Source organism: Salmo salar, chromosome 25 (assembly GCF_965601325.2).
Source record: "Salmo salar chromosome 25, fSalSal1, whole genome shotgun sequence".
NCBI lineage: Eukaryota > Metazoa > Chordata > Actinopteri > Salmoniformes > Salmonidae > Salmo > Salmo salar.
The window spans coordinates 13,542,429-13,566,334 of record NC_138315.1 but is presented as its reverse complement, the minus strand read 5'-3'; the positions used below and the strand labels follow the sequence as shown (position 1 = coordinate 13,566,334).

The following is a 23,906-nucleotide window of genomic DNA, read 5'->3' as shown; positions in this document are numbered from 1 at the left end:
GCACATTAACTTTGATTTAGAATGGCCCATTATGAAATGGGTAGGAACTTAAGCAGGGGAAAAAAGACATGTCATCGGTATGCACTGGAATAGCGAATGGAGGCCGCTTTCCAGACTGCTTGTATTTAAATCATGCCGGGTAGGCTACTCTGGTTTTATAGCAGAGCATGTGCTTAATATGAACAGCTGAGAAATAAATATAGCAGCAGCTGGGATCCTCCTCTTTTTAGTGGCAACCATCAAAACTCTGCTTCCACACGGGACTACATATAGGAATGTCTGGGCTGATCAGAACACTTATTTCACTCCACGCATCAACCACTGTTTGAGGAGCATGCAGCCTCTTGTTGCGCGACAGGTGATATTCCTCCCAAACTCTGTATGCCATGGGCTCTCTAACCCTGTTCCTGCAGCTACCCAGTGCTTCATTTGGGTGAAATCTGTTCAAGAACATCGATAGTAACATGTTTTCACAACAAATCATATTTAACTACACTGTTGACAGCTGTCACGGCTGTTCGAAAGAGCAGACCAAGATGCAGCGTTTTCGTAGCAGGCACCGGCCTTACCGGGCTATGGTGGCGCACTGGAGGTCTGCTACGTGGGGCTGGCATAGGAGGCGCCAGGCGAGTCACACACACACCTTCAGGCTAGTGCGGGGAGCAGGAACAGGACGTACTGGGCTATGGTGACGCACAGGAGGTCTGCTACGTGGGACTGGAATAGGAGGCGCCAGGCTAGTCACACACACCTTCAGGCTAGTGCGGGGAGCAGGAACAGGACGTACTGGGCTATGGTGGCGCACTGGAGGTAGAGTGCGCGGAGCAGGCACAGGGTACACTGGGTCTTGGAGGTGCACTGGAGGTCTGGAGCGCACGGACTGCACAACCCGTCCTGGCGGGATGGTCACTGTAGCCCGGCACGGGCGGAGCGCTGGCACAGGGTGAACTGGGCTGTGCTGGGGAACGAGGGCTGCCGTGCGTTGAGCAGGCGCAGGATAAACTGGGCCGAGGAGACGCACTGGCGGCCAGATGCGCTGAGCAGGCACACTCCTCCCTGGCTGAGTGCCAACTCTAGCATGGCAACGCTGCGGAGCCCGTACTGTGCGTGCGTATGGGCGATACAGTGCGCATTTCTGCATAGCTCGGTGCTTTCCTCGTCACCCGCTCCCCACGGTAAGCACGGGGAGTTGGCTCAGGTCTTCATCCTGACTTAGCAAACCTCCCCGTGTGTCCCCCCAAAACATTTTTTGGAGGGGCTGCCTCTCGCACTTGCCTTTCGGTGCATATAACGCCTCGTAGTATCGTCGCTCTACCTTCGCTGCCTCAAGTTCCTCCTTCGGTCGGCGATACTCCCCAGCCTGACTCCTTCCCCGTCCAAAATGTCCTCCCAAGTCCATCTCTCCTGCTGCTCCTTTCCACGCTGCTTGGTCCTTTGTTCGTGGGTTATTCTGTCACGGCTGTTCGAAAGAGCGGACCAAGATGCAGCGTTTTCGTAGTTCCACATATTTATTTAAACGTGAAACTTAATGCAATACATAAATAACTTGAAAAATAGGAAAACAACAAACCGTGACGCAGGAGGAACAAACACACTCACAAAAGATAATAACCCACAAACCACAATGAGAAAAACCCCAACTTAAATATGATCTCTAATCAGAGGCAATGAGGATCAGCTGCCTCCAATTAGAGATCATCCCCAAACAATCCAAACATAGAAATAGACAAACTAGAACCTAAACATAGAAATAGAAAACATAGATTAACCAAAAACACCCCCTGTCACGCCCTGCCCTACACTACTATAGAAAATGACATCTTACTAGGGTCAGGACGTGACAACAGCCCCTCTCTCTCGATGCGCTCGAGAAAGGAATGAAGGAGAGAGAGGAGGAGATGGAAATGTAGAGTGGTGATATATTCTGTAGCTAAAGGTAATGTGTCAGCCTATTAATTATGAAAATAAATAATAAATCCCTATTATTAGGCTATTCAAAATAAAATACAAACTCACTATAATTGTAGGGTAACTCTGTAAGCCGCCCAGCACAATCAATGAACCAACAGCATCGCCTAGGCCTATATATTCTCTCCCAGACTCATGGATGGAAAGTTTGGAGCGGAGCATAAGGTAACCAGTCCATCCAGTATGCACAATAATACAGACCACACTCAAAGGTGATTACTTGAATTTGTTTAATTTTGAAGTTTAGGTTAGACCAATTATGTACCAAAGACATCTTAAATCAGTTGTTTTTTACTCCCTTCACAGAACAGTGCAAACTGGCTCTAACCAAAATAGAAAGAGGAGTAGGATGTCCCGGTGCACAACTGAGCAAGAGGACAAGTGCATTTGTAATGAGTACGATGGGAGACAGAGAGCTGGTTTCAAGCGCAGGGCGCAGCAGGTGTTTATTTGTAAAGGACCACAGGAGGAGGCAGGTAGCTGGGTCCAGGGGCAGGCAGAAGGTCATACACTGGGGGTCCAAAAGGGCAACAGTACAGGCAGGGAAAAGGCTAGTAACATAGTCCGGGAGATCAGGCAAGAGGATGATGACAGGAAATCTGATAGGCAAAAGTACTGGCAGGGAATAGGCAAAAAAAAGTCATTAGTGAGGATGGCCAAAAACTACCATACACAATATGGAAATAAACAGAGCTCCGAATAGAATGTGTACCAAAACAAACTCACAATGATGGGGTGCAAAGAACTGAACTAAATAGTGTGTGTAAATGACATACAGGTGTGTGAACAGGTGATCAGAATTCAGGTGACTGGGATCTGGAGAGTGAGCTGCGTTCAGGGGATCTATGTGTTTGAGGATGTGAGTTGGAAGCTGACGTTACAACATTAGAGTGTCTAGTTTGAGAAACAGACGCCTCACAAGTCACCAGTCTCAACGTCAACAGTGAAGAGGCGACTCTGGGATGCTGGCCTTCTAGGCAGAGTTCCTCTGTCCAGTGTCTGTGTTCTCTTGCCCATCTTAATCTTTTCTTTTTATTGGCCAGTCTGAGATATGGCTTTTTCTTTGCAACTCTGCCTTGAAGGCCAGCATCCCAGAGTCGACTCTTCACTGTTGACGTTGAGACTGGTGTTTTGCGGGTACTATTTAATGAAGCTGCCAGTTGAGGACTTGTGAGGCGTCTGTTTCTCAAACTAGACACTCTAATGTACTTGTCCTCTTGCTCAGTTGTGCACCGGGGCCTCCCACTCCTCTTTCTATTCTGGTTAGAGACAGTTTGCGCTGTTCTGTGAAGGAAGCAGTACACAGCGTTGTACGAGATCTTCAGTTTCTTGGCAAGCTCTCGCATGGAATAGCCTCCAATTCTCAGATCAAGAATAAACTGACGAGTTTCAGAAGAAAGATCTTTGTTTCTGGCCATTTTGAGCCTGTAATCTAACCCACAAATGCTAATGCTCCAGACTCAACTAGTCTAAAGAAGGCCAGTTTTATTGCTTCTTTAATCAGAACAGTTTTCAGCTGCGCTAACAAAATTGCAAAAGGGTTTTCTAATGATCAATTAGCCTTTTAAAATGATAAACTTGGATTAGCTAACACAACGTGCCATTGGAAAACAGGAGTGATGGTTGCTGATAATGGGCCTCTGTACGCCTTTGTAGATATTCCATAAATAATTACCCGTTTCCAGCTCCAATAGTCATTTACAACATTAACAATGTCTACACTGTATTTCTGATCAATTTGTTATTTTCATGCACAAAAAATGTGCTTTTCTTTCAAAAACAAGGACATTTCTAAGTGACCCCAAACTTTTGAACGGTTTGCAAAAAATTCTAAAAACCTTATTTCGCTTTGTCATTATGGGGTATTGTGTGTAGATGGATGAGGGCGGAAAATGTGTTTAAGCAATTTTAGGATAAGGCTGTAACGTAACAAAAGTCAAGCGGTCTGAATATTTTCCGAATGCACTGTAGGCCTATGTAAATGCATAAGCTCTAACATGCATATGGGTGTTTTGAATTAATCATCACCTTAGAAAGCACTGTCCATTTCGTTGTTTTAGGCTTTGAAACAACATCCACAACGACCATGTTTTCCACTCAACTTCTTTCTTCAAATTGATAGATCACCGTGAGGTGAGTTTTAAAATCACGATACGGTTTTGATGATACGGATTTGATGTGATTTTCCATTGCATTTGCATTGCTGTCAGAGTAGTTAGAGGGACAACAGAGCCCTGAGTACCAGGCCATTACCAACCTGATGTAGCGAGTTGTATACTACCAAGGCATGTCCAGAGTGCATAGAGGAGATTACTGTGACTCAACGGTCACGTAGAATTTTACTGCGGTCATGACTCAAGACTGCTGGTGTGGCGGTAATACGGTCACTGCAACAGCCCTAGATACAGCAAATGTTTACTGTAGACGATCAATCAGTTCCATCCAAATCCACAACAAATGAACCTCTTGAGGTTGCTGATAGATCCAAAAGTGCATGAATGTCGCAAGAAACACAGAGGTGAAATGTTTCAGCCAGTTTTTCAAATCCCTGATTTAGTAAGAGTGAAGGAAAAGGCAGAGTGGATGGAGATAGAGTGCGAGAAAGACAGAACAGAGAGAGAAAGAGAGAACAGAGAGACAACAGAGAACAGAGAGAGAGAGAGAGAACAGAGCAAGAGAACAGAGAGCTATGGTTCAGACCTGATTGACAGAGAAAGGGGTCCTCAAGGGGTCTGTGAGGAAAGACCACAGCTGAGACAACTCTGACAACTGCTGTCTTTCTGTTTCATACACACACACGCACACACAACATGCATGACAGACACGCGCACACACATACACGTGCACATACACGCACACACAAAATGCATGATAGACAATTGCATGACACATACACACGCAAGCCACTGGCGTGCAGGAAACTGTATCCATCTTCAAAGACAAATCAAAGTGAGATGCCTTCACTCCAGTCCAGACACACATTTATTTTCTTAGTCCCAACTCCATCCGCCAAAGAAAGACAATTTAAAAGCCCAACAAAAAAACTAAATGGACAAAAACCATGTGCCTGAGTTGTGGTATCCATTAAATACAACATAAAAGACTGAAATTGTTATCTTAAAAAGACATCCAGCATTTCCTGTGACATCCTGGGAATTGCCAGGCACCCAACAATACGATATTATCACAATAATTAGGTACCGATACAATATGTATTGCGATTATCACAATTGGGATTCAATACTGTGATTTTATTGCGTTTCGTTGTTCCAAAAATATTGCTCACCATATGTCTGCCGCAAAAGGACAAGAGAATGCCATGATAAAACTAGTTTTGATCAGTCATGGAAATAAAAGTGCTGAAAACAAATTGGTTCCCTATCAAAACAATACAATATATCGTCAAAAATAATATAAAGATTTTTTTTATTTTTTCCCCCCATCCGTTCTCTTCAGTCACACAGTAGTCTCTCTCATTCTCTCCCTCTTTCTCTCTTTCATTATCCATCCATTGGAATTGCTGTGAAACCTTGTAAATCTCCTTGGAAAGGAGATATCGTTCAGAAGAAAAAAGGCTCTTCACAACTTGTCTGAGCCGCTGCGGTGTTGATCCTGGTCTAAATGTCACACAGTTCTCATGCTGCAAACTTCCGATGGAAATTCCACTCATTCCCATTCCGACATTCCGATCCTCTCTGACAGCATTCCACAGTTACACTGACGATGTTGCAAACCCTCTTCATTGAACCCTGGTGGTCACATGATTAGCATAACCTCTCAGAGCCAGTCAATATGCGTGTCAGTCAGTGTAGTTGTCTGTCAGTGAGACATTACTCCCACAGAACTAGCAAGCTCATTGTTGACATGAGAGTGGGTGAATGATGGTTGAAACAAGCACACATCCCCAAGTACATTTCAAGGCACACAACTTTAAAGGACATTCAAAGAGGAGTGTGATCTCACTGGAGTCTGTGTAGAGTTCAGAATGAGAGGTGAAACTCTATAGCAGTGTGTGTGTATGCACCTGGGCCTCACGACAGCTGAGCCATACCAATTAGGCCTCGTTACAGAGTTCTTATAAAGTGCCTAATTGTACATGATTTATTCTACATGATTGTCTGTCATTACTGAAATATGTTGACTAATTCCTCATGGCGGTGTTATTTCTCGGCAGTCCAAATTCCTCTTTTTATGGTAAGTGCTCTAGATGAGGCGTAAGAAGTATGGCAGGCTGGCTGGTGGAGCATTAGCAGCCCCTGACACAGAACATACCCAGAGAAAGCTCCCTCCACAGTCCCTACAAGCGCTGAGATGTCTACTACGGCTCGACTTGTCATTTTCCCCTGCTGTTTGGTTTACTTCATATGCGTTCCAAATGGCACCCTTGTTTCCCTACTTAGTACACTACTTTTGACCAGGCTCTAAAGTTTTGGTTTAAATCAAAATAAAATAAATAAATAAAAACAGCCTAATGCCCGATCTCATTACTTAATTACGCTGAAAAACGGCACTTACTATAGAATTAAAACATTTTTACCTCTTGAAATGGGAAAATGTGTTTGTTATCAAGGTGAACATGTGCTCTTTATGACAGAATGTTAAAATTAGGTGAAATCCAAAGTTTAGTTTTTTTTACTCACCATCACAATTTAAATTATATCACTGCCAAAGTTTTTGCTTGGTAGCCAAAGAAATGTTCTTCATTGATCAATGAGTAAAGAGTAATTTATGGAAGCGAATTAGGAACCACCTTGGCCAACCCATAGACTAGATGTCATAGCCATACATTTCTGGAATATTGTCAGGCATTATATGCATTTGAGAAAAGATGCAAATATATGTACTGGCCTACACACAAAACCCAATAACGTCAAAGTGGAATTATGTTTATACACATTTTTACAAATGAATTAAACATGAATCAATTTTACTCTACTTGAGCTTCTTAAAATTGAAGAAAGGGCCCATGCACTCTTGATCTTAAATTTGGTCTTTAACTTGTCATGGTCTCAACTCACTGGATCTTGGGACCAATGTCCTGGTATAAATCTTGGTCTTGGCTCCTGGATATTCCCTTTGGTTTAAAAACCATAGGCAACCCAATTTGAAGAAGACAATGCTCTCTGATCATTGGCTGATCACTCCCAGCCCATAGGAATCCCTACCCAGTTAACTACTTTTAAATGGTGGAAGCCCTCAATGGCAATCTCTATGATTGACACTTCACACCAAAACGCCTGTTATTTTAAAGATAGGTAAAGTGATAATAAAGTGATCATTGAAACATCTAACAACAAATGAATTAGAAATAATTCAATCAATCAGTACGTTTAAGATTCATGCAATCAACACTAGTGCTGAGCGATTAAGCAACATTTTTTGTTTGTTTGTTTTGGTTATTAAACAACTAATTGACCTACATCTGTTCAATTACTTTAATTAATTTCACTTATTTTTTTGTGTGAGCCCAACGCACCATTTCTCTAGACACTAGAGAGAACTCAAATCATTCACTCGAGAAATCAAGTCAAGAACTATGTGGGACGCTGAGCTGAAGGGAGTTGTAGTTTTCATCAAGCAAATATTCAACCTAGTTCAGCACAGCAACGTGGTAGTTAACTACAATGACTATAATCCATTGAGCCTGTTTTTACCGGCTAGGACAGAGACGGATATACTTTTATGCCGGGTATGTTAGGTTAGATACACACAGACCGCATGGACCCGAATGAGAGAGGAATGTACACAACACAACGGCGAGAGAGATAGAGACAGTTCGTGAAGGTATGCCTTATCTACTTTGAAGAACTAGTCAAATGACTTTCAGACAGCTCTGCAGCATACTTTAGCACGCTAATCTAACTAAATAGAATGACAAAAAAAAGTACAGTATGAGGAGCACAGAGATAACGTTAGATGGTCTGTCTGGCTGGCTGCTACTGCCTGAGCAGAGATGAGATGTAAGTAATAAAAACTAAGTAATATTATTTTTCCATAGTAATTTCCTATTGTTCTATTCTAAATTCAATTTAAAGGTTTTGAAAATCTGACAATAAATCGTGTTTTTACTATTTTGTTGATTTAATATGCAAATACATTTTCCAAAAATCTGTAATAGGTTAATCAAAATGATCACTACTGTGCATGGTTCTCCCTTTTTATGCTACCATGCAACGTTTTGATTCGATTACCGGTATGCCAACTGTCTGAATACAGAGTTGTACAGAGATGAGAAATAACCAGTTATAAGGACACTCCTGAATTACAATTAAAGTGTGGTGTGCTTTCTGGCGCCTCGTGACTGCAGTAATATCACCCAAGTGGGTGCTACATTTTGGTAGTGGTGAAGAGTAGATAGCTAGCTACAAGCCCAGTGGCTAGTACAGAACTCTGACGTCATCTGACTGAGTCCTACTGCGAAGCCACTGACGGCGTGGATGGCGAGACACGGTGATGACAACGTGCTGCCTGTCTCCTCCCGGCTCTCCCCTTGACCACCTCCTCCCTACGGTGACCTCACTAAAGCCATGAATGTTCTCAACCTTCCGTCTCTTGACCGTCGATCTACTCGTGATGATTAATGATGTTGTTTTTAAATTGCTTGTTTTTTGTTGTTTTTTTGTCGCGATGGAACCTGCAAGTTTTGCTGAACGGTGTGTACCATGTGTACATACGACAAATAAAACTGTAAAACTATCACAGCCAAACCCCAACAAACCCCATAGAAACACAAACACAGTACACTCACCATTGTGAGAGGACTCTGTCTTGCTATCAGCCACCTTCCTCAGCTCTGAGATAATGGCGTCTCCAGGAACACGAGGGCTCTCCACATACTTGGGCTTCCTGATTGGACCTGCAGTCAGAGCGCAGCGAGAGAGAGAGAGAGAGAGAGAGAGAGAGAGAGAGAGTTCTCACTGGATGAACTTTTTCCAGATGGGGTTTGAGAGATGATGAGTGTCCTAGCGGGACCGGCTCAGGAGAAACAGCGAAAGAGAGAGAGAGAGAATAGCTCCCTGTGCTGATAGCAGCTCTGCTCTGTCTGACAGCCCTGAGAGAGAAAGATCCGCCTGCAGAGACACCCAGCAGTAACACACACACACACACCGGCCAGTTCAGGGGAATGCATATGTGTGTGTGTCTCAGTCTGACTGTGTGTGCGTGAGAGTGAGTGAGTGAGTGAGTGAGTGAGTGAGTGAGTGAGTGAGTGAGTGAGTGAGTGAGTGAGTGAGTGAGTGAGTGAGTGAGTGAGTGAGTGAGTGAGTGAGTGAGTGAGTGTGTGTGTGTGTGTGAGAGAGAGTGAGTGTGTGTGTGTGAGAGAGAGAGAGTGAGTGTGTGACAGACAGACAGACAGACAGACAGACAGACAGACAGACAGACAGACAGACAGACAGACAGACAGACAGACAGACAGAGAGACCAGTAGGGTACTGCAGTGGACTTGTATGTGGGGGTGTGTGCCTCTGAGGTAAGTTAAGGGTGCTGCTTTGGCGTGGTTTAAAAGATTAGGTCCAGGCTGCGTCCCAGCAGGTGTTGTTTCTAGGACAGGAGCTAAGGATTTTCATGAGGTTCTCTGTTCTGTCCCCTTGGTGAGGATGACTGAGATTAGTGTGCATTTCCTCGCTGACTGACAGGAATAGAAGCAGCAAATCCCAGTGCTGAACAGAACACTGGATGCATCCCGAATGGAACCCTATGCCCTACATAGTGCACTACTTTTGTGCCCACAGGGCCCTGGTCAGTACACAGTACAGGGTGCCATTTGGGATGCAGCACTATTCCCTGGCTGTTGTTATGATCCCAAACGCTAACGCACTGGCACTGCCGGAGGCATCAATCTCTAGCAACTTTAGTGTGTGTGTGTGCGTGCATGCGTGTGTCCCCACTCACACCTCTGCTCCGGGGGCACAGTGCAGGGCCAAGCCACTCAAAAAGTGTTTGCCTGCTATTCTATTCTCCCTGAAACAACAGAGCTATCAAAGGACATCTCTGAACTACTATCCTTTCACACACAGACTGCCTCTCACAGCCATGAAAAGACAGCATGATGGGCCATGAGAGATGTTTACACATTGTAAGTACACAATGTATGCCTAAGGGCATCCATACATTCATCACAGCTAATATAGTATAGGCCTACATACCCAAAATGTAATGCATAATTTAATGCATCAACAATACCTAAGTATCACTACAACATGAAGATAGCAATCCTGGTTACTAAATAAATAAAGACATCTGTGGGAGCAATCAATCTGACCAAAAAGCAGTGGGGGAAAAACATAAAATACCAGGAAGTAAATGGACACTTCAAATCCATAAGAACAGTATGCCTTCCTTCCCTCTCCGTTTTCTCTCACATTGACCTACTGTAACCCAATCTAGTTCTCCTCTAGTGTTCTCTAATCAGATGACTGCATGTGTAACCCCAGCCATAACAAAAAGATTAGATGGGGAGAGAGAGATTGTCTTTTGTCATTACCACATCATTCACCCCCCAACCCCCTGTGTGTGTGTGTGTGTGTGTGTGTGTTGTGTTGTGTTGTGCATGTGTGTGCGTGCTAGCTCTACCTCCCTCTGACTCAGATGGAACATTGGGCTGGCCAGCGCTGTGCTATGCTGCTGTGAAACCATCCCGCATCCCCCAGGTGTGATCTTGTCCTCAGATACAGTTCCAGCCAGCAGCCAGCCATGTTAATGGAACAGGAACCAACCACCAGTCACCACCACGCAGCTTTAGCTTGATTCATACTGCCACCTATGGATTTAGGACTTGAAATGCATAGAGCGTAGCCAGGGCTACAAGGTAGTGATGCGCGGGTTGACTTACAACCCGCAGTCCCCGCGGTTATACACTATATATACAAAAGTATGTAGACACCCGTTGCTGACAGGTGTATCAAATTGAGCACACAGCCATGCAATCTCCAAAGACAAACATTGGCAGTAGAATGGCCTTACTGAAGAGCTTAGTGACTTTCAACATTGCACTGTCGTAGGATGCCACCTTTCCAACAAGTCAGTTCATCAAATTTCTGCTCTGGTCAACTGTAAGTGATGTTATTGTGAAGTGGAAATGTCTAGGAGCAACAACAGCTCAGCCGCGAAGTGGTAGGCCACACAAGCTCACAGAACGGGACCGCCGAGTGCTGAAGCGCGTAAAAGTTGTGTCCTGGCCTCCCGAGTGACGCCTTTAGCTCTGCATCCGCAGTGCTAGAGGCGTCACTACAGACCCGGGTTTGATCCCAGGCTGTGTCACAGCCGGCCCGCAACTGGGAGACCCATGATGTGGCACACAATTGGCCCAGCATCGTCCGGGTTAGGGGAGGGTTTGGCCGGCCGGGATGTCTTTGTCCCATCACGCTCTAGCAACTCCTTGTGGCGGGCCGGGCGTAGGGCGTATGCACGCTGACTTCGGTCGCCAGCTGTACGGTGTTTCCTCCAACACATTGGTGTGGCTGGCTTCCGGGTTAAGCAAGCAGTGTGTCAAGAAGCAGTGCGGCTTGGCGGAGTCGTGTTTTGGAGGACGCCCGGCTCTCAATCTTCGCCTCTCCCAAGCCGTACGGGAGTTGCAGCGATGGGACAAGACTGTAACTAGCAATTGGATATCGGGAGAAAAAGGGGTAAAAAGTACAAAAAAATGTAAACAAATAAATAAATAAAATTGTCTGTCCTTGGTTGCAAAACTCACTACCAAGTTCCAAACTGCCTCTGGAAGCAACATTAGCACAAGAACGGTTCGTCGGGAGCTTCATGAAATGGGTTTCCATGGCCGAGCAGCCGCACACAAGCCTAAGATCACCATGTACAATGCCAAGCTTCAGCTGGAGTGGTGTAAAGCTTGCGCCATTGGACTCTGGAGCAGTGGAAATGCATTTTCTGGAGTGATGAATCACGCTTCCTCATCTGGCAGTCCGATGGACAAATCTGGGCTTGGCAGATGCCAGGAGAACGCTACCTGCCCCAATGCATAGTGCCAACTGTAACGTTTGGTGGAGGAGAAATAATAGTCTCGGGCTGTTTTTCATGGTTCGGGCTAGGCCCCCTAGTTCCAGTGAAGGTAATCTTAACGCTACAGCATACAATGATATTCTAGACGATTCTGTACTTCCAACTTTGAGGCAACAGTTTGGGGAAGGCCCTTTCCTGTTTCAGCCCCCGTGCACAAAGCGAGGTCCATACAGAAATTGCTTGTCGAGATCGGTGTGTAAGAACTTGACTGTTCTGCAGAGCCCTGACATCAACACCTTTGGGATGAATTGGAACGCTGACTGCAAGCCAGGCCTAATCACCCAATATCAGTGCCCTGACCTTACTAATGCTACTGTGGCTGAATGGAAGCATGTCCCCGCAACAATGTTCCAACATCTAGTGGAAAGCCTTCCCAGGAGAGTGGAGGCTGTTATATCAGCAAAGGGAGGACAAAGTCAATATTAATGCCCATGATTTTGGAATGAGATGTTCGACGAGCAGGTGTCCACATACTTTTGGTAATGTAGTGTGTCCGCGGGATGGGCAGGTTTAGAGTCATTAAGTATTGTGTGGATGAAGGGCGGGTGGGTTGCGGGCTGGTTGGAGAAAGAGGAAACAATACCTTTAAAAAATTAATAAGTATATCATTGTTGTTAAATTGTATATCTATAGGCTACATTGAGGTTTTTCTTTGATTATTTTAGGTTAAGCTTTACGCTCCAAATAGCCTACACACCAATCGCCAAATGGTTTCGGAAACAGGCCGAAAAAGTTAACGTAGATCCATGGAGGCAAAAATGACAATCAGTGTTTATTTCAATAAGAGAAAAGCTGTGAAATGGAGAGTTGAAAATAAAGAGAAGGGAGAGTCAGAAAAGTAGGCTAATGTTCGACAGTCACAAGATGGGGACTTCAAATAGGCCTTTGGCACGTCAAGGGAACTGTAGCCAACTGTTCAGATGGGTAAAATGGAAACACTGACTGTAGGTCTATAACCTCTCATATAGCCTTAATATTAACTCCTGCAGAATTAAGCATTTCTTGTAGTAAAGTGATACACCAAATGTAGGCTACATTTTTACTCGGGAACAGGAGTAGAGAAATATGATTTATTTCTGTATGCATCTTAAGAGAATTTGAATGCGCAGTTAGATACTGTCTGTACAGAGCTCTTTAATAGCATCATAAACACTGATAGTAGCGTACTTCCTTACAACCGGTCAAACTGATGTAATTTGGAAATTTTGCACAGAAAATCTTTCCAGGTTTTTTTTGTTTGTTATTGCATTTTCTCCCTGGTCCCTAAACGTCTTTGCTCTCCGCGAAAGAAGCCGAGATGACAGAGAACTTTACCGATGTCAACTAGATTGAACTATTCATTCTATCGATTTATGACATTATTCTGGTGAGCAAGGAAGGGTTAATCTTCTAGGGGCAACATATAGGCCTAATGACAGAAGAGAAGGTGTGTGTTGACTAACAAAATATTGGAAGTTATAAGCACAAACATATCTAAATCAGGCAAAAAGAATCCTGCAACCCCCTGTCAAAAAATCATTCCGCCGTCTTTGACTGTATCCTACAGCGCATTTTCTATATTAGCAGATTAGGGTCGGGTGCGGGGGTCAGATTTTCACTTTATCACATACAGTATATTCAGGTGGTTCCGGATGGGTTATTAGCAATTGTGGGTGAACAAACAGCTGACCCACGCACCGCTACTACACGGCCCACTGCTGTGGCATGTGGTTATCATCAGGAAAATGTTTGGCCAACGTCAATAGAATTGATAAAACTATAGAAGTAAATTAGGGGTATTATATTTATCATAGTGGAAAATCCTAATCGTTAGAGTGAAAAACTGCACATAAAAATGAGCAATGAGCACCCAAACAGGCACATGACCAATCCAGTGAGTGAGCATGGGAGCTGCCTGGAACTAATGTTATACAATGCCAGGAAGACAGATGTTTCTGAAAAGCATCATCTAGTCTGGATCTCTTTCAACTGAACCACATGTGAGCTGAAATCTGAATGCATCTAATCAGTCTGTGGCTGGCCTCCAGCAGGACGGACCTGGCCAAGTCAGCTTCTTGAATGAGGAAGTAACAGTCTGCATAAGAGTCCATTCATCTGTGGACGGTCAGGCTCAACCTATTAGCCAGGAGTCACACAGAGCCAATTAGCTAGAGGGAAGAGACGAGACAGAGGCACGGCTGTTTTAAATAGTAGACTTACTAAGTCGAGGTCAACATCTCAGAATAATCACAAAACCACTAAATGCATTCACTTCATTCAAGCAGGCAGTGTGCCATGGTGATTTGAATAATAAAAAAAAACACATTATTGAAAGTTTACAATATTGTCAAACGAGTTATTGGAGTGTTCCACAAATTCGGTACCTTTTGAGAAGTGTAAATTGGTCTACAAAAACATTAATTTCACCTAATTTTAACATTCTAACATAAAGAGCACATGTTCTTTATAAAAAACACGTTTCCCATATTATGAAGTGAAATAAACAAAATACTATAGTAAGATCCTATTAAAGTAACAGGGTTGACCGTAACAGGGTTGACAATTGCCTCTTACATCAACCATGACTCCCCTTGTGACAGTGGGAATGGAAGCTTGTTGTGTGCAACTGGGAGTGGCAATTGAATGCAAGCTTCACAAAATAAATGTCATTGTTAAAACATTTCTAGCCTATCTATCTATGGGTAACAGGGCTGATGCGTTATGCTCGACCAAAAAACACCAGAAAATTGCCAAAAAGAGTAGAACCAGTTCACCTGCTTTAAATTATGATTTGACTTTTAGATGTTCAAAGGTTTTTATAAAAAATAATGTTTAAAAGGAATAGTTTCACCATATTAAAACGTGAGTTCAGTTCACATAACAGTGTTGACCTTAAAATGAGGGACAGACGTAAATGAATCACAAATCACATGAAATAGATAATCTTCAGAAATGACCTTGTCAAAGCAACAAAATAACTAGGGCTTTACAAATGATGGTGAAAACTTGGGAAAATGATGGGGTTAAGTGGGTTAAAATCTTCCTAGAATTCACATAGGGCAAACGGAGGGACATGACAAAATGCAGAATTTTCGCACTTTAGCAAGTCTTTAATCATATAAAAATACAAAAATGATCCATGTGGTTTATATTAAAGGGCACTTCATTTAATATAACAGGCTTTTAATGTGAAATATTGTTGCACAATTGCTACTTAAAATATCAAAGGGACACTATAAGCACTCTTTTCATAGAACGACCCTAATGTACTCAAGCAGTAACCGAAAAGTGATTATATGTCTGCACTAGGGTAAATTCAAGTTAAGAGGCTAGATCATGTAGATAGTTAGGTTTAGTACTAGTACTCTCAGGTCAGAGCATAGAGAGAGGTTTTCCTCTTCCCAAATCTCATCTCTTAGATATGACTCTTTCATGTTTATCCCAAAGCCTTTATCAACAGGTGCCTGCCCCCTGAAAGAGCCATTAGAGCGTGCTGCTATTCTACACTTAAGACCTGCCCAATGAGAAATTGCATTGTTTAATAAGCATGAAAAAGGCTGGAGAGTGAGTGAGTGAGTGAGGGTGCTGAGACGTTATGAAGGACAGATCAAGGAGGAGCAAAACAGACACTATGCCAGATCTCTCTACCTCTCTTAAGACTCTGTGTACATCCAAAACGGCACACATTTCCCTATATAGTGCACACATTTTAATGGGCTTTGGTCAAAAGTAGGGGTGTGAATGTTTAAACGTTAAAATGTGTATACGAAACAGAAAAATACTCTTTAAGGAAAACCCTCCTGCCCGCACGGCAAGCGGTACCGGAGCGTCAAGTCTAGGACCAAAAGGCTCCTTAACAGCTTCCACCCCCAAGCCATAAGACTGCTGAACAATTAATCAAATGGCCACTGGACTATTACATTGACTCTTCTTGAACTGCACTGTTGGTTAAGGGCTTGTAAGTAAGCATTTCACGGTAAGGTCTATACTTGTTGTATTCGGCGCATGTGACAAATAAAGTTTGATTTGAAGAAAAATCCCTAACCAGAAGTATTTTTTCAGCACAAAATGTAAATCACAGTGCAGCTATCACAAAAAAACACTAACAGGTCCCAATCAGCTTGATAAATGGAAAAAAAAATGCAACAAATAGGCCTACCTAACACATCAACGCTCCGGACGACATCGCTGTTAACAGTTGGAAAAGAAAGCGCTGATTACAGAAATTACTGCAGTTGACATGCAGCCATTGCCAATGGCCTACTTGAGTTGAGAGCTAATTTGCTAAATGAAGGGCTGCAAGCGACATTTGCGCTATTGAACCAGGTGTGTCTTTCTCAATATCACTGCTCACCATTTACTCCTGTTTCAATAGAGTGTTATTCCCTTTATAATGGGAGTTGAGATATATAGTTTACAGCATTAGAAAGCAACAATTATTTCCTTTTAACCAATAGATACCAGCATTTGGAGTGTGTTTTCTTTTGCCCTGTGTTTGATTTGTAAGCTTAAACTTGGTGGGCAGGATTTTGTTAAACATTAAACAAAGTAGGCTCCTAGACTAATGCATATGCTATTTGCCTTCATCAAAACAATGATTTTGTTGCATACTTCAGTCTGGAACCTGCCTAGGTTTAGGGGGGGTTGTAACCTATTCTAAATGGCACACTATAGCTGCACACTTCACAAAAAAGGCTAAAATAGATAGGACGCATCTATTATTCCAAAACTAGTGCCTGGAACACATATTTCCCTACTTTAATCAACCAGTCCATTTAGAATTTGTGCTAAAGCTGTATTGATTTGGCTAGGAATGTAGCTTTTCTACAGTGTGGTGTGTGTATTCCATCAGTTAGATATGTTTTTATAGGCCTAATGGGTGCTTGGGTACGCATCACGCGTGTGTGTAGAGGGAGTGGTTGGATCGAAATTAAGTGAGAGACACGCAATGGAGGGAAAAGAGAATGGAGGGAAAATAACTTAGGTTTATTTTTGTTGTGAGTCGCTAATGCACATAACAAATGGAAGGAACACTAGAGTCAATGGGAATGAACGGTTGTCATCGGGACAATATTTCACCTGCAGCCAAAAACTGATTCTAGTGGTCATAACACGCAATAGGATTTCACGTGGTATTTTATGACACTTTCTTATCTTTTTAATGGAAAACCAAGAGAAAAAAAATGCAGTTTAAACATTAAGAAAAAAAAAATGATGGTCACATCCCTTTTCAAAAGTGTTGCACCATAGGGAATATGGTGCCACATTTGGACGCATATTTATATTGACTCTCTGAGCCAATCCAAACAAATAAAAATGCATGAACCAAGCTCAGTGCTCTCCGCAGACCCCTCGCAGAGAGGACAAATAAGTATTATCTCAGTGTGATGTCCTCCAACGGCAATTGTAAGCTCATCATAGGAGGGGAAGAAAGCAGAACGAAATAGAACTGAACACAGAGAGGGAGCGAGGACAGGAAAATACCACAATAACAGTGCCATGGAAAACAAACCAGGGATATGTCCCAAAGGGTATCCTTTTCCTTATATAGTGCACTACCTTTCACCAAAAGTAGTGTACTATGTAGGGTATAGGGTGCCAATAGGGTGCCATTTGGAACATGCCCAGGAACAAGGCAGTTTCTCTTAATTCAGCAGAGCTCTGATGGTTCAGTGGGTTTGAAAGGGACAAAAATGTGTGGCTGGACAAGTAGCATTCCTGCCATATACACAACACCATGCAATACATGATTCCACCTGTGTTGTTTCTTGATAAACAACACACTATCAAATAACAGCCTACTGTTTAGAAGGCTGTGACTTCCTAGTTGTCTGGAATCCAATGTGGAGAAGAGATATTAGACATACAGCTGGGAGACCAGCGCCCTGTTCGAAAACTTCAGAAATGCATCCTTCCTTTCTACCTTCCATGAAATAACCATAGACCTGAATGGGCTGGATTGGTGAAAGTAATACGGTGGTCACCTTGCTTTCACCTATACAAAACACTTATAGATATGTGCTTACCTCAAGGAAATGTAAAGTATTCAAACTTTACCCAAAAGAAAGAGAGGACAGGGCGGGGGGGGGTAGATCGCATGCAGAGGAGCCAAGCAGAGTGGTCTGGTCTCAACGGGAGAGAGAGGCAGCCAAGCATGATGTAACGAGCACTCTGCATACTGGCCCTCTCTGTGGTGAAGCTCAGAGGGCCATGACCACTGAACTGTGACACACTCGTGTGCGCGCCACACACACACACACACGTACTTGTAAGAGCTTCAGACAAGTGCAAGCCCTCAAATGGCATACAAACAAGCTATAACGCTACATAAACGTAGCTAGGAAAAGCATTAAAATATGAAATATTGTCCAGTTGATGTCAATCCCCAATGAGGGGATTATCTAAGCTTTCAAAATGTGTTTAATGAGTTTTACACATTCTTGACTACGGACTATGACATTTCAACTCTTCATGAGACACAACATGGCTCTGTGTGGCAACAACAAAAGGAGGCCTCTGACAATACCCTTCTTTCTGTTTTAGGGCCGTCATTCTACAACTCAGCAGTGAAACAATCTATTCAGACTGAGATAAAAGACCGTTGGAAATTAAGATTCGCAACCACAGACTCAGTTATAAGTGTGAGACATTGATCATTGGTCAGTTCCTCTCATACAAAACAAATGGGGAGAGCGAGACACAGATCGCATAGCCTTCCTTTGCTTTGCCCTTCTATTCTAATAAACCCATCAGGTATCATAGAAGATAATTCCTTCAACATAATGTTTGACATGATTCATGATAATGGCATGAGCAGACATAAACTCCGCAAAAATAGAAAAGTCCTCTCACTGTCAACTGCGTTTATTTTCAGCAAACTTAACATGTGTAGATATTTGTATGAACATAACAAGATTCAACAACTGAGACCTAAACTGAAAAAGTTCCACAGACATGTGACTAACATAAATTTAATAATGTGTCCCTGAACAAAGGGGGGGTCAACATCAAAAATAACAGTCAGTATCTGGTGTGGCCACCAGCTGCATTAAGTACTGCAGTGCATCTCCTCCTAATGGACTGCACCAGATTTGCCAGTTCTTGCTGTGAGATGTTACCCCACTCTTCCACCAAGGCACCTGCAAGTTCCCGGACATTTCTGGGGGGAATGGCCCTAGCCCTCACCCTCCGATCCTACAGGTCCCAGACATGCTCAATGGGATTGAGATCCGGGCTCTTCGCTGGCCATGGCAGAACACTGACATTCCTGTCTTGCAGGAAATCACGCACAGAATGAGCAGTATGGCTGGTGGCATTGCCATGCTAGAGAGTCATGTCAGGATGAGTCTGCAGGAAGGGTACCACATGAGGGAGGAGGATGTCTTTCCTGTAACTCACAGCGTTGAGATTGCCTGCAATGACAACAAGCTCAGTCCGATGATGCTGTGACACACCGCCCCAGACCATGACGGACCCTCCACCTCCAAATGGATCCCGCTCCAGAGTACAGGCAATAAACGCAAATCCGACCATCACCCCGGTGAGACAAAACTGCGACTCGTCAGTGAAGAGCACTTTTTGCCAGTCCTGTCTGGTCCAGCGACTGTGGGTTTGTGCCCATAGGCGACGTTGTTGCTGGTGATGTCTGCCTTACAACAGGCCTACAAGCCCTCAGTCCAGCCTCTCTCAGCCTATTGTGGACATTCTGAGCACTGATGGAGGGATTGTGCGTTCCTGGTGTAACTCGGGCAGTTGTTGTTGCCATCCTGTACCTGTCCCGCAGGTGTGATGTTCGGATGTACCGATCCTGTGCAGGTGTTGTTACACGTGGTCTGCCACGGCGAGGACGATCAGCTGTCCATCCTGTCTCCCTGTAGCGCTGTCTTAGGCGTCTCACAGTACGGACATTGCAATTTATTGCCCTGGCCACATCCGCAGTCCTCATGCCTCCTTGCAGCATGCCTAAGGCAAGTTCATGCAAATGAGTAGGGACCCTGGGCATCTTTATTTTGGTGTTTTTCAGAGTCAGTAGAAAGGTCTCTTTAGTGTCCTAAGTTTTCATAACTGTGACCTTAATTGCCTACCGTCTGTAAGCTGTTAGTGTCTTAAACCCTTTACAATGAAGATCTGTGAAGTTATTTGGATTTTTACAAATTATCTTTGAAAGACACGTTTCTTTTTTTGCTGAGTTTAGATAGTATTTTATTCATAACCATTATCATTCAGGACAATGCAATGCATTTAGGATACTAACCCGTATGGAGGTATTGCAAATGTGTGAAATGCTTTCTAAGTTTAAGAGTCATGTCTATTCTAACCCTCTCTGTTCTAGATAATGAGATAAATGAAACCCTTCACCAGGAACCATAGTATTGTTTTTCAGTAAATGTATAAACATTTCATCCCTATGAGTTCTGGTCAAAAGTAGTGCACTATAAAGAGAACAGGGTGACATTTGGGACGTATCCACAGCCTTTCTACCACAGCCCACAGAAACAATCAATATCCCCTGAGGCAGCCATGTAACTGCTGGGCTAATACTGTAGAGGTGACTTCATGAGACGTGCAAATTCATCCCCTCGACAGAGACAAAAAATTAATTGTAAGACCCAATGGACAGTTAAAGTAATAACAAATCTTACCAGAAAGAACAATTTATAATTTCAAATGTTCCGTCTTGGATGAGAGGCTAAAATCTATTTGGCATAGTAGAGGAAAATGAATATTGAGAAAACATTTAGCAGAGGCTTGAGCACGGAAATGAATGTCACCCTCTGATGAAAAGGTAATTATCAATATCAGTCACATTATGAAAGCCTTGTGACAGATACAGACGGGTTTATCAGTTTGAGCATTAACCTAACTTAAGCACTAAATTAACTGTATATATTACATTTTATTAACGTATTTGGTTTAACTATGAAATGTACTGGAAAACACAGCCATGCTAAACCATTACTTTAGTACTTAAATCGATCACCACCTGTCAACAGTGCTCTATAAATTCTTTGTTGACACAAATCCAATCTTCTCTGCGTTGCCTACTGTACCAATATCCTGTTGAGTGACTCCCCACCTCCTTCATGTAACACTGCCAATATTTACTAGTCATAAAATCCCTTTGTTCTCTTCAATCAATAGTCCCTCAAGCAGTGCTATTGTATAACCCTCCCAACCTATTTATTTCCTATTTAGATAACCCATTCCAATTGATTTCCTTGACATAATAAGATAGGTTAGCGATCCAGACGCAACCCTGATGCATTAAATCAATATCGTGTGCATGTACCTTTTGAAAGGAAAAAATACATTGTGTTGTGCCAGGGGAATAGCAACCAACCATGTCCCTGTACTTGTTCTCTCTCTGTCTGTCCATCTCTCTTTGTCTCCACAGAATTAGTTTGATGTGTTATTTGAGGGGAGGCTAGCCTGGCTCTGACATGTAGCTTAAAGGGGAATTTCACCCTGGCTCTGACATGGCATATAGTCATTACTACAGTGCATTTGGAAAGTAAGACCCCTTGACTTTTTCCACATTTTGTTATGTTACAGCCTTATTCTAAAATTGATTAAATAAATAAAAAATCCTCAGCAATCTACACACAATACCCCATAATGACAAAGTGAAAACTGTTTTTTAGAAATGTTTGCAAATGTATTACAAATAAAAAAACTGAAATACCTTTTTACATAAGTATTCATACCCTTTGCTATGAGACTTGAAATTGAACTCTGTATTCTGTTTCTATTGATCAGCCATAATAGGCTAAGATAATGAGTGGGCTTGGATTGGTCTGCCATATAGCACACTTCTGTCTATTTGAGCTGGTCAGAATGGTCAGTATGTCTAGGTAATCCTGCCTAATGAGGCTTTTTTTAATGTATTGATTAGTAAAACTGCATAAACCTACTGTCAAGTTAAAGTGTACTGTTAACTAGCTAACGTTAGCTGGCTGGCTCGCCAGGTAACGTTACTTTTATGCTCTCCACTTTCTGGAGGACCGAGTTTTGAAATCAGTGTTTAAAACGTAATAAATTGTTGCCAGCAGCAAAGTTATAGTCATCAACGCTCTGGATAACATGAAAACAGCCTAACCAACTCTGCTAGGGTGAGTAAAATAGTCAGAGTGGTGTGTTCTCTCATTATGGGTCTGGAAGTAGCTAGCAAGCTAGCCAATGTTAGCCAGTTAGCTTGGGTGCCTGACTGCTGTTGTGAGGTCAGAATGTTCGGATCAATCTTACTCATCGGCCAGAGCGTCCAGTATGCGCTCTGAACGTGAAAACGCCATGGATTTCCGAATGGACAATCTGACAGCACAGTTGCAGTCACCAACGCTCTGGATAACATAACAGCCTAACCAGCTCTGCTAGGGTGAGTAATGTTCAGTGAGCTGTTCTCTCTCTCACTTAGATGTCTGGAAGTAGCTAGCAAGTTAGCTTGGGTGCATGACTGCTGCTGTTAGTACAGAACGCTCGGATCAACCCTTAAATATATGGGGCTAAAGCTTAAGAGGGTGTGAACGATGCTGAATGGGTGTAGACAAAGAAGGGCTCTCTAATAGTAGTACCAAAACATTCAAAGGCCATTTTCTCAAAACTGAGTTTACAGGTTTATCAACTTCCAAAGCAAAATTACTTTCCCATTGTTCCTCAACTGTAGTGTATGATATACCATTTTGTAGCTCTGAGTCTCTAATTATATCCAATGAAAAAAAACACTATTTCAAATGTTTCTACATAAGACCGATTTGAGATGGTCGGTCACATATAAGGTCCCACAGTTGACAGTGCATGTCAGAGCAAAAACCAAGCCATGAGGTCGAAGGAATTGTCCGTAGAGCTCCGAGACAGGATTGTGTCGAGGCACAGATCTGGGGAAGGGTACCAAAAAATGTTTTCAGCATTGAAGGTACCTAGAACACAATGGCCTCCATCATTATTAAATGGAAGAAGTTTGGAACCACCAAGACTCTTCCTAGAGCTGGCCGCCTGGCCAAACTGAGCAATCGGGGGAGAAGGGCCTTGGTCAGGGAGGTGACCAAGAACCCGATGGTCACTCTGACAGAGCTCCAGAGTTCATCTGTGAAAATGGGAGTACCCTCCAGAAGGACAACCATCTCTGCACCACTCCACCAATCAGGACTTTATTGGAGGGTGGCTAAACGTAAGCCACTTCTCAGTAAAAGGCACATGACAGCTCGCTTGGAGTTTGTCAAAAGGCACCTGAAGGACTCTCAGACCATGAGAAACAAGAATGCCAAGTGTCACGTCTGGAGGAAACCTGGCACCATCCCTACGGTGAAGCATGGTGGTGCCAGCATCATGCTGTGAGGATGTTTTTCAGCAGCAGGGACTGGGAGACTAGTCAGGATCGAGGGAAGGATGAACGTAGCAAAGTACAGAGCGATCCTTGATGCTCATAGTGAACCACAAAGTCCGGCATTCAGAGTGAATGCTGATACAAACTTGAATAATGGCTTGTTTACCTCCAACGACCAACACAAAATAATCTCTAGGATGGTGCGATGACCAAAGATTTTCAGGCTTAACTGATGGGGAATCTATTTCGACAACAGCTGAGAAGTGATATGATAACAGGGATTTTTTTTTTCTCCCTTCACAACAAAATGAAAGATTCTCAATTAGAAGTAACCTAACATTAGCTAGCCTAGTTGGGTAAGTTAGCTAGCTAGCTAACATTACAGACCTGTATTGAACTCTGAAAGCCATCAGCTAAATCATATAGCTATCTTTTGGTATACACACTGTCAATCAGTTTCACCTATGTCATAGTAGTCACTGGTAGACTGGTAGCTACCTTCAGCAGAGTAATAATGTTTGTTTGTTCTATCTTTGAATTATTATTATTAGAGAACTGGGGCCAAAGCTCTCCATCAAGGTGTAAATTTCCATGTGAAATGGCCTACGAGGGACCTGCTCTGCCCAAG

At 43.1% G+C, this 23,906-nt stretch overlaps 1 protein-coding gene across 6 annotated transcripts in view; it reads right to left on the bottom strand.

The window, feature by feature from the left end:
- Positions 1–23,906, bottom strand: part of LOC106586176 (protein TANC1) — a 285,715-nt gene that overhangs the window by 159,648 nt on the left and 102,161 nt on the right. For all 6 annotated transcript variants that reach the window (XM_082968891.1, XM_014173128.3, XM_014173131.3 and 3 more), the window contains one exon: positions 8,717–8,824. In XM_082968891.1, the coding sequence (XP_082825017.1) occupies positions 8,717–8,824 (108 nt within the window). The remainder of the gene's footprint in view (positions 1–8,716; positions 8,825–23,906) is intronic.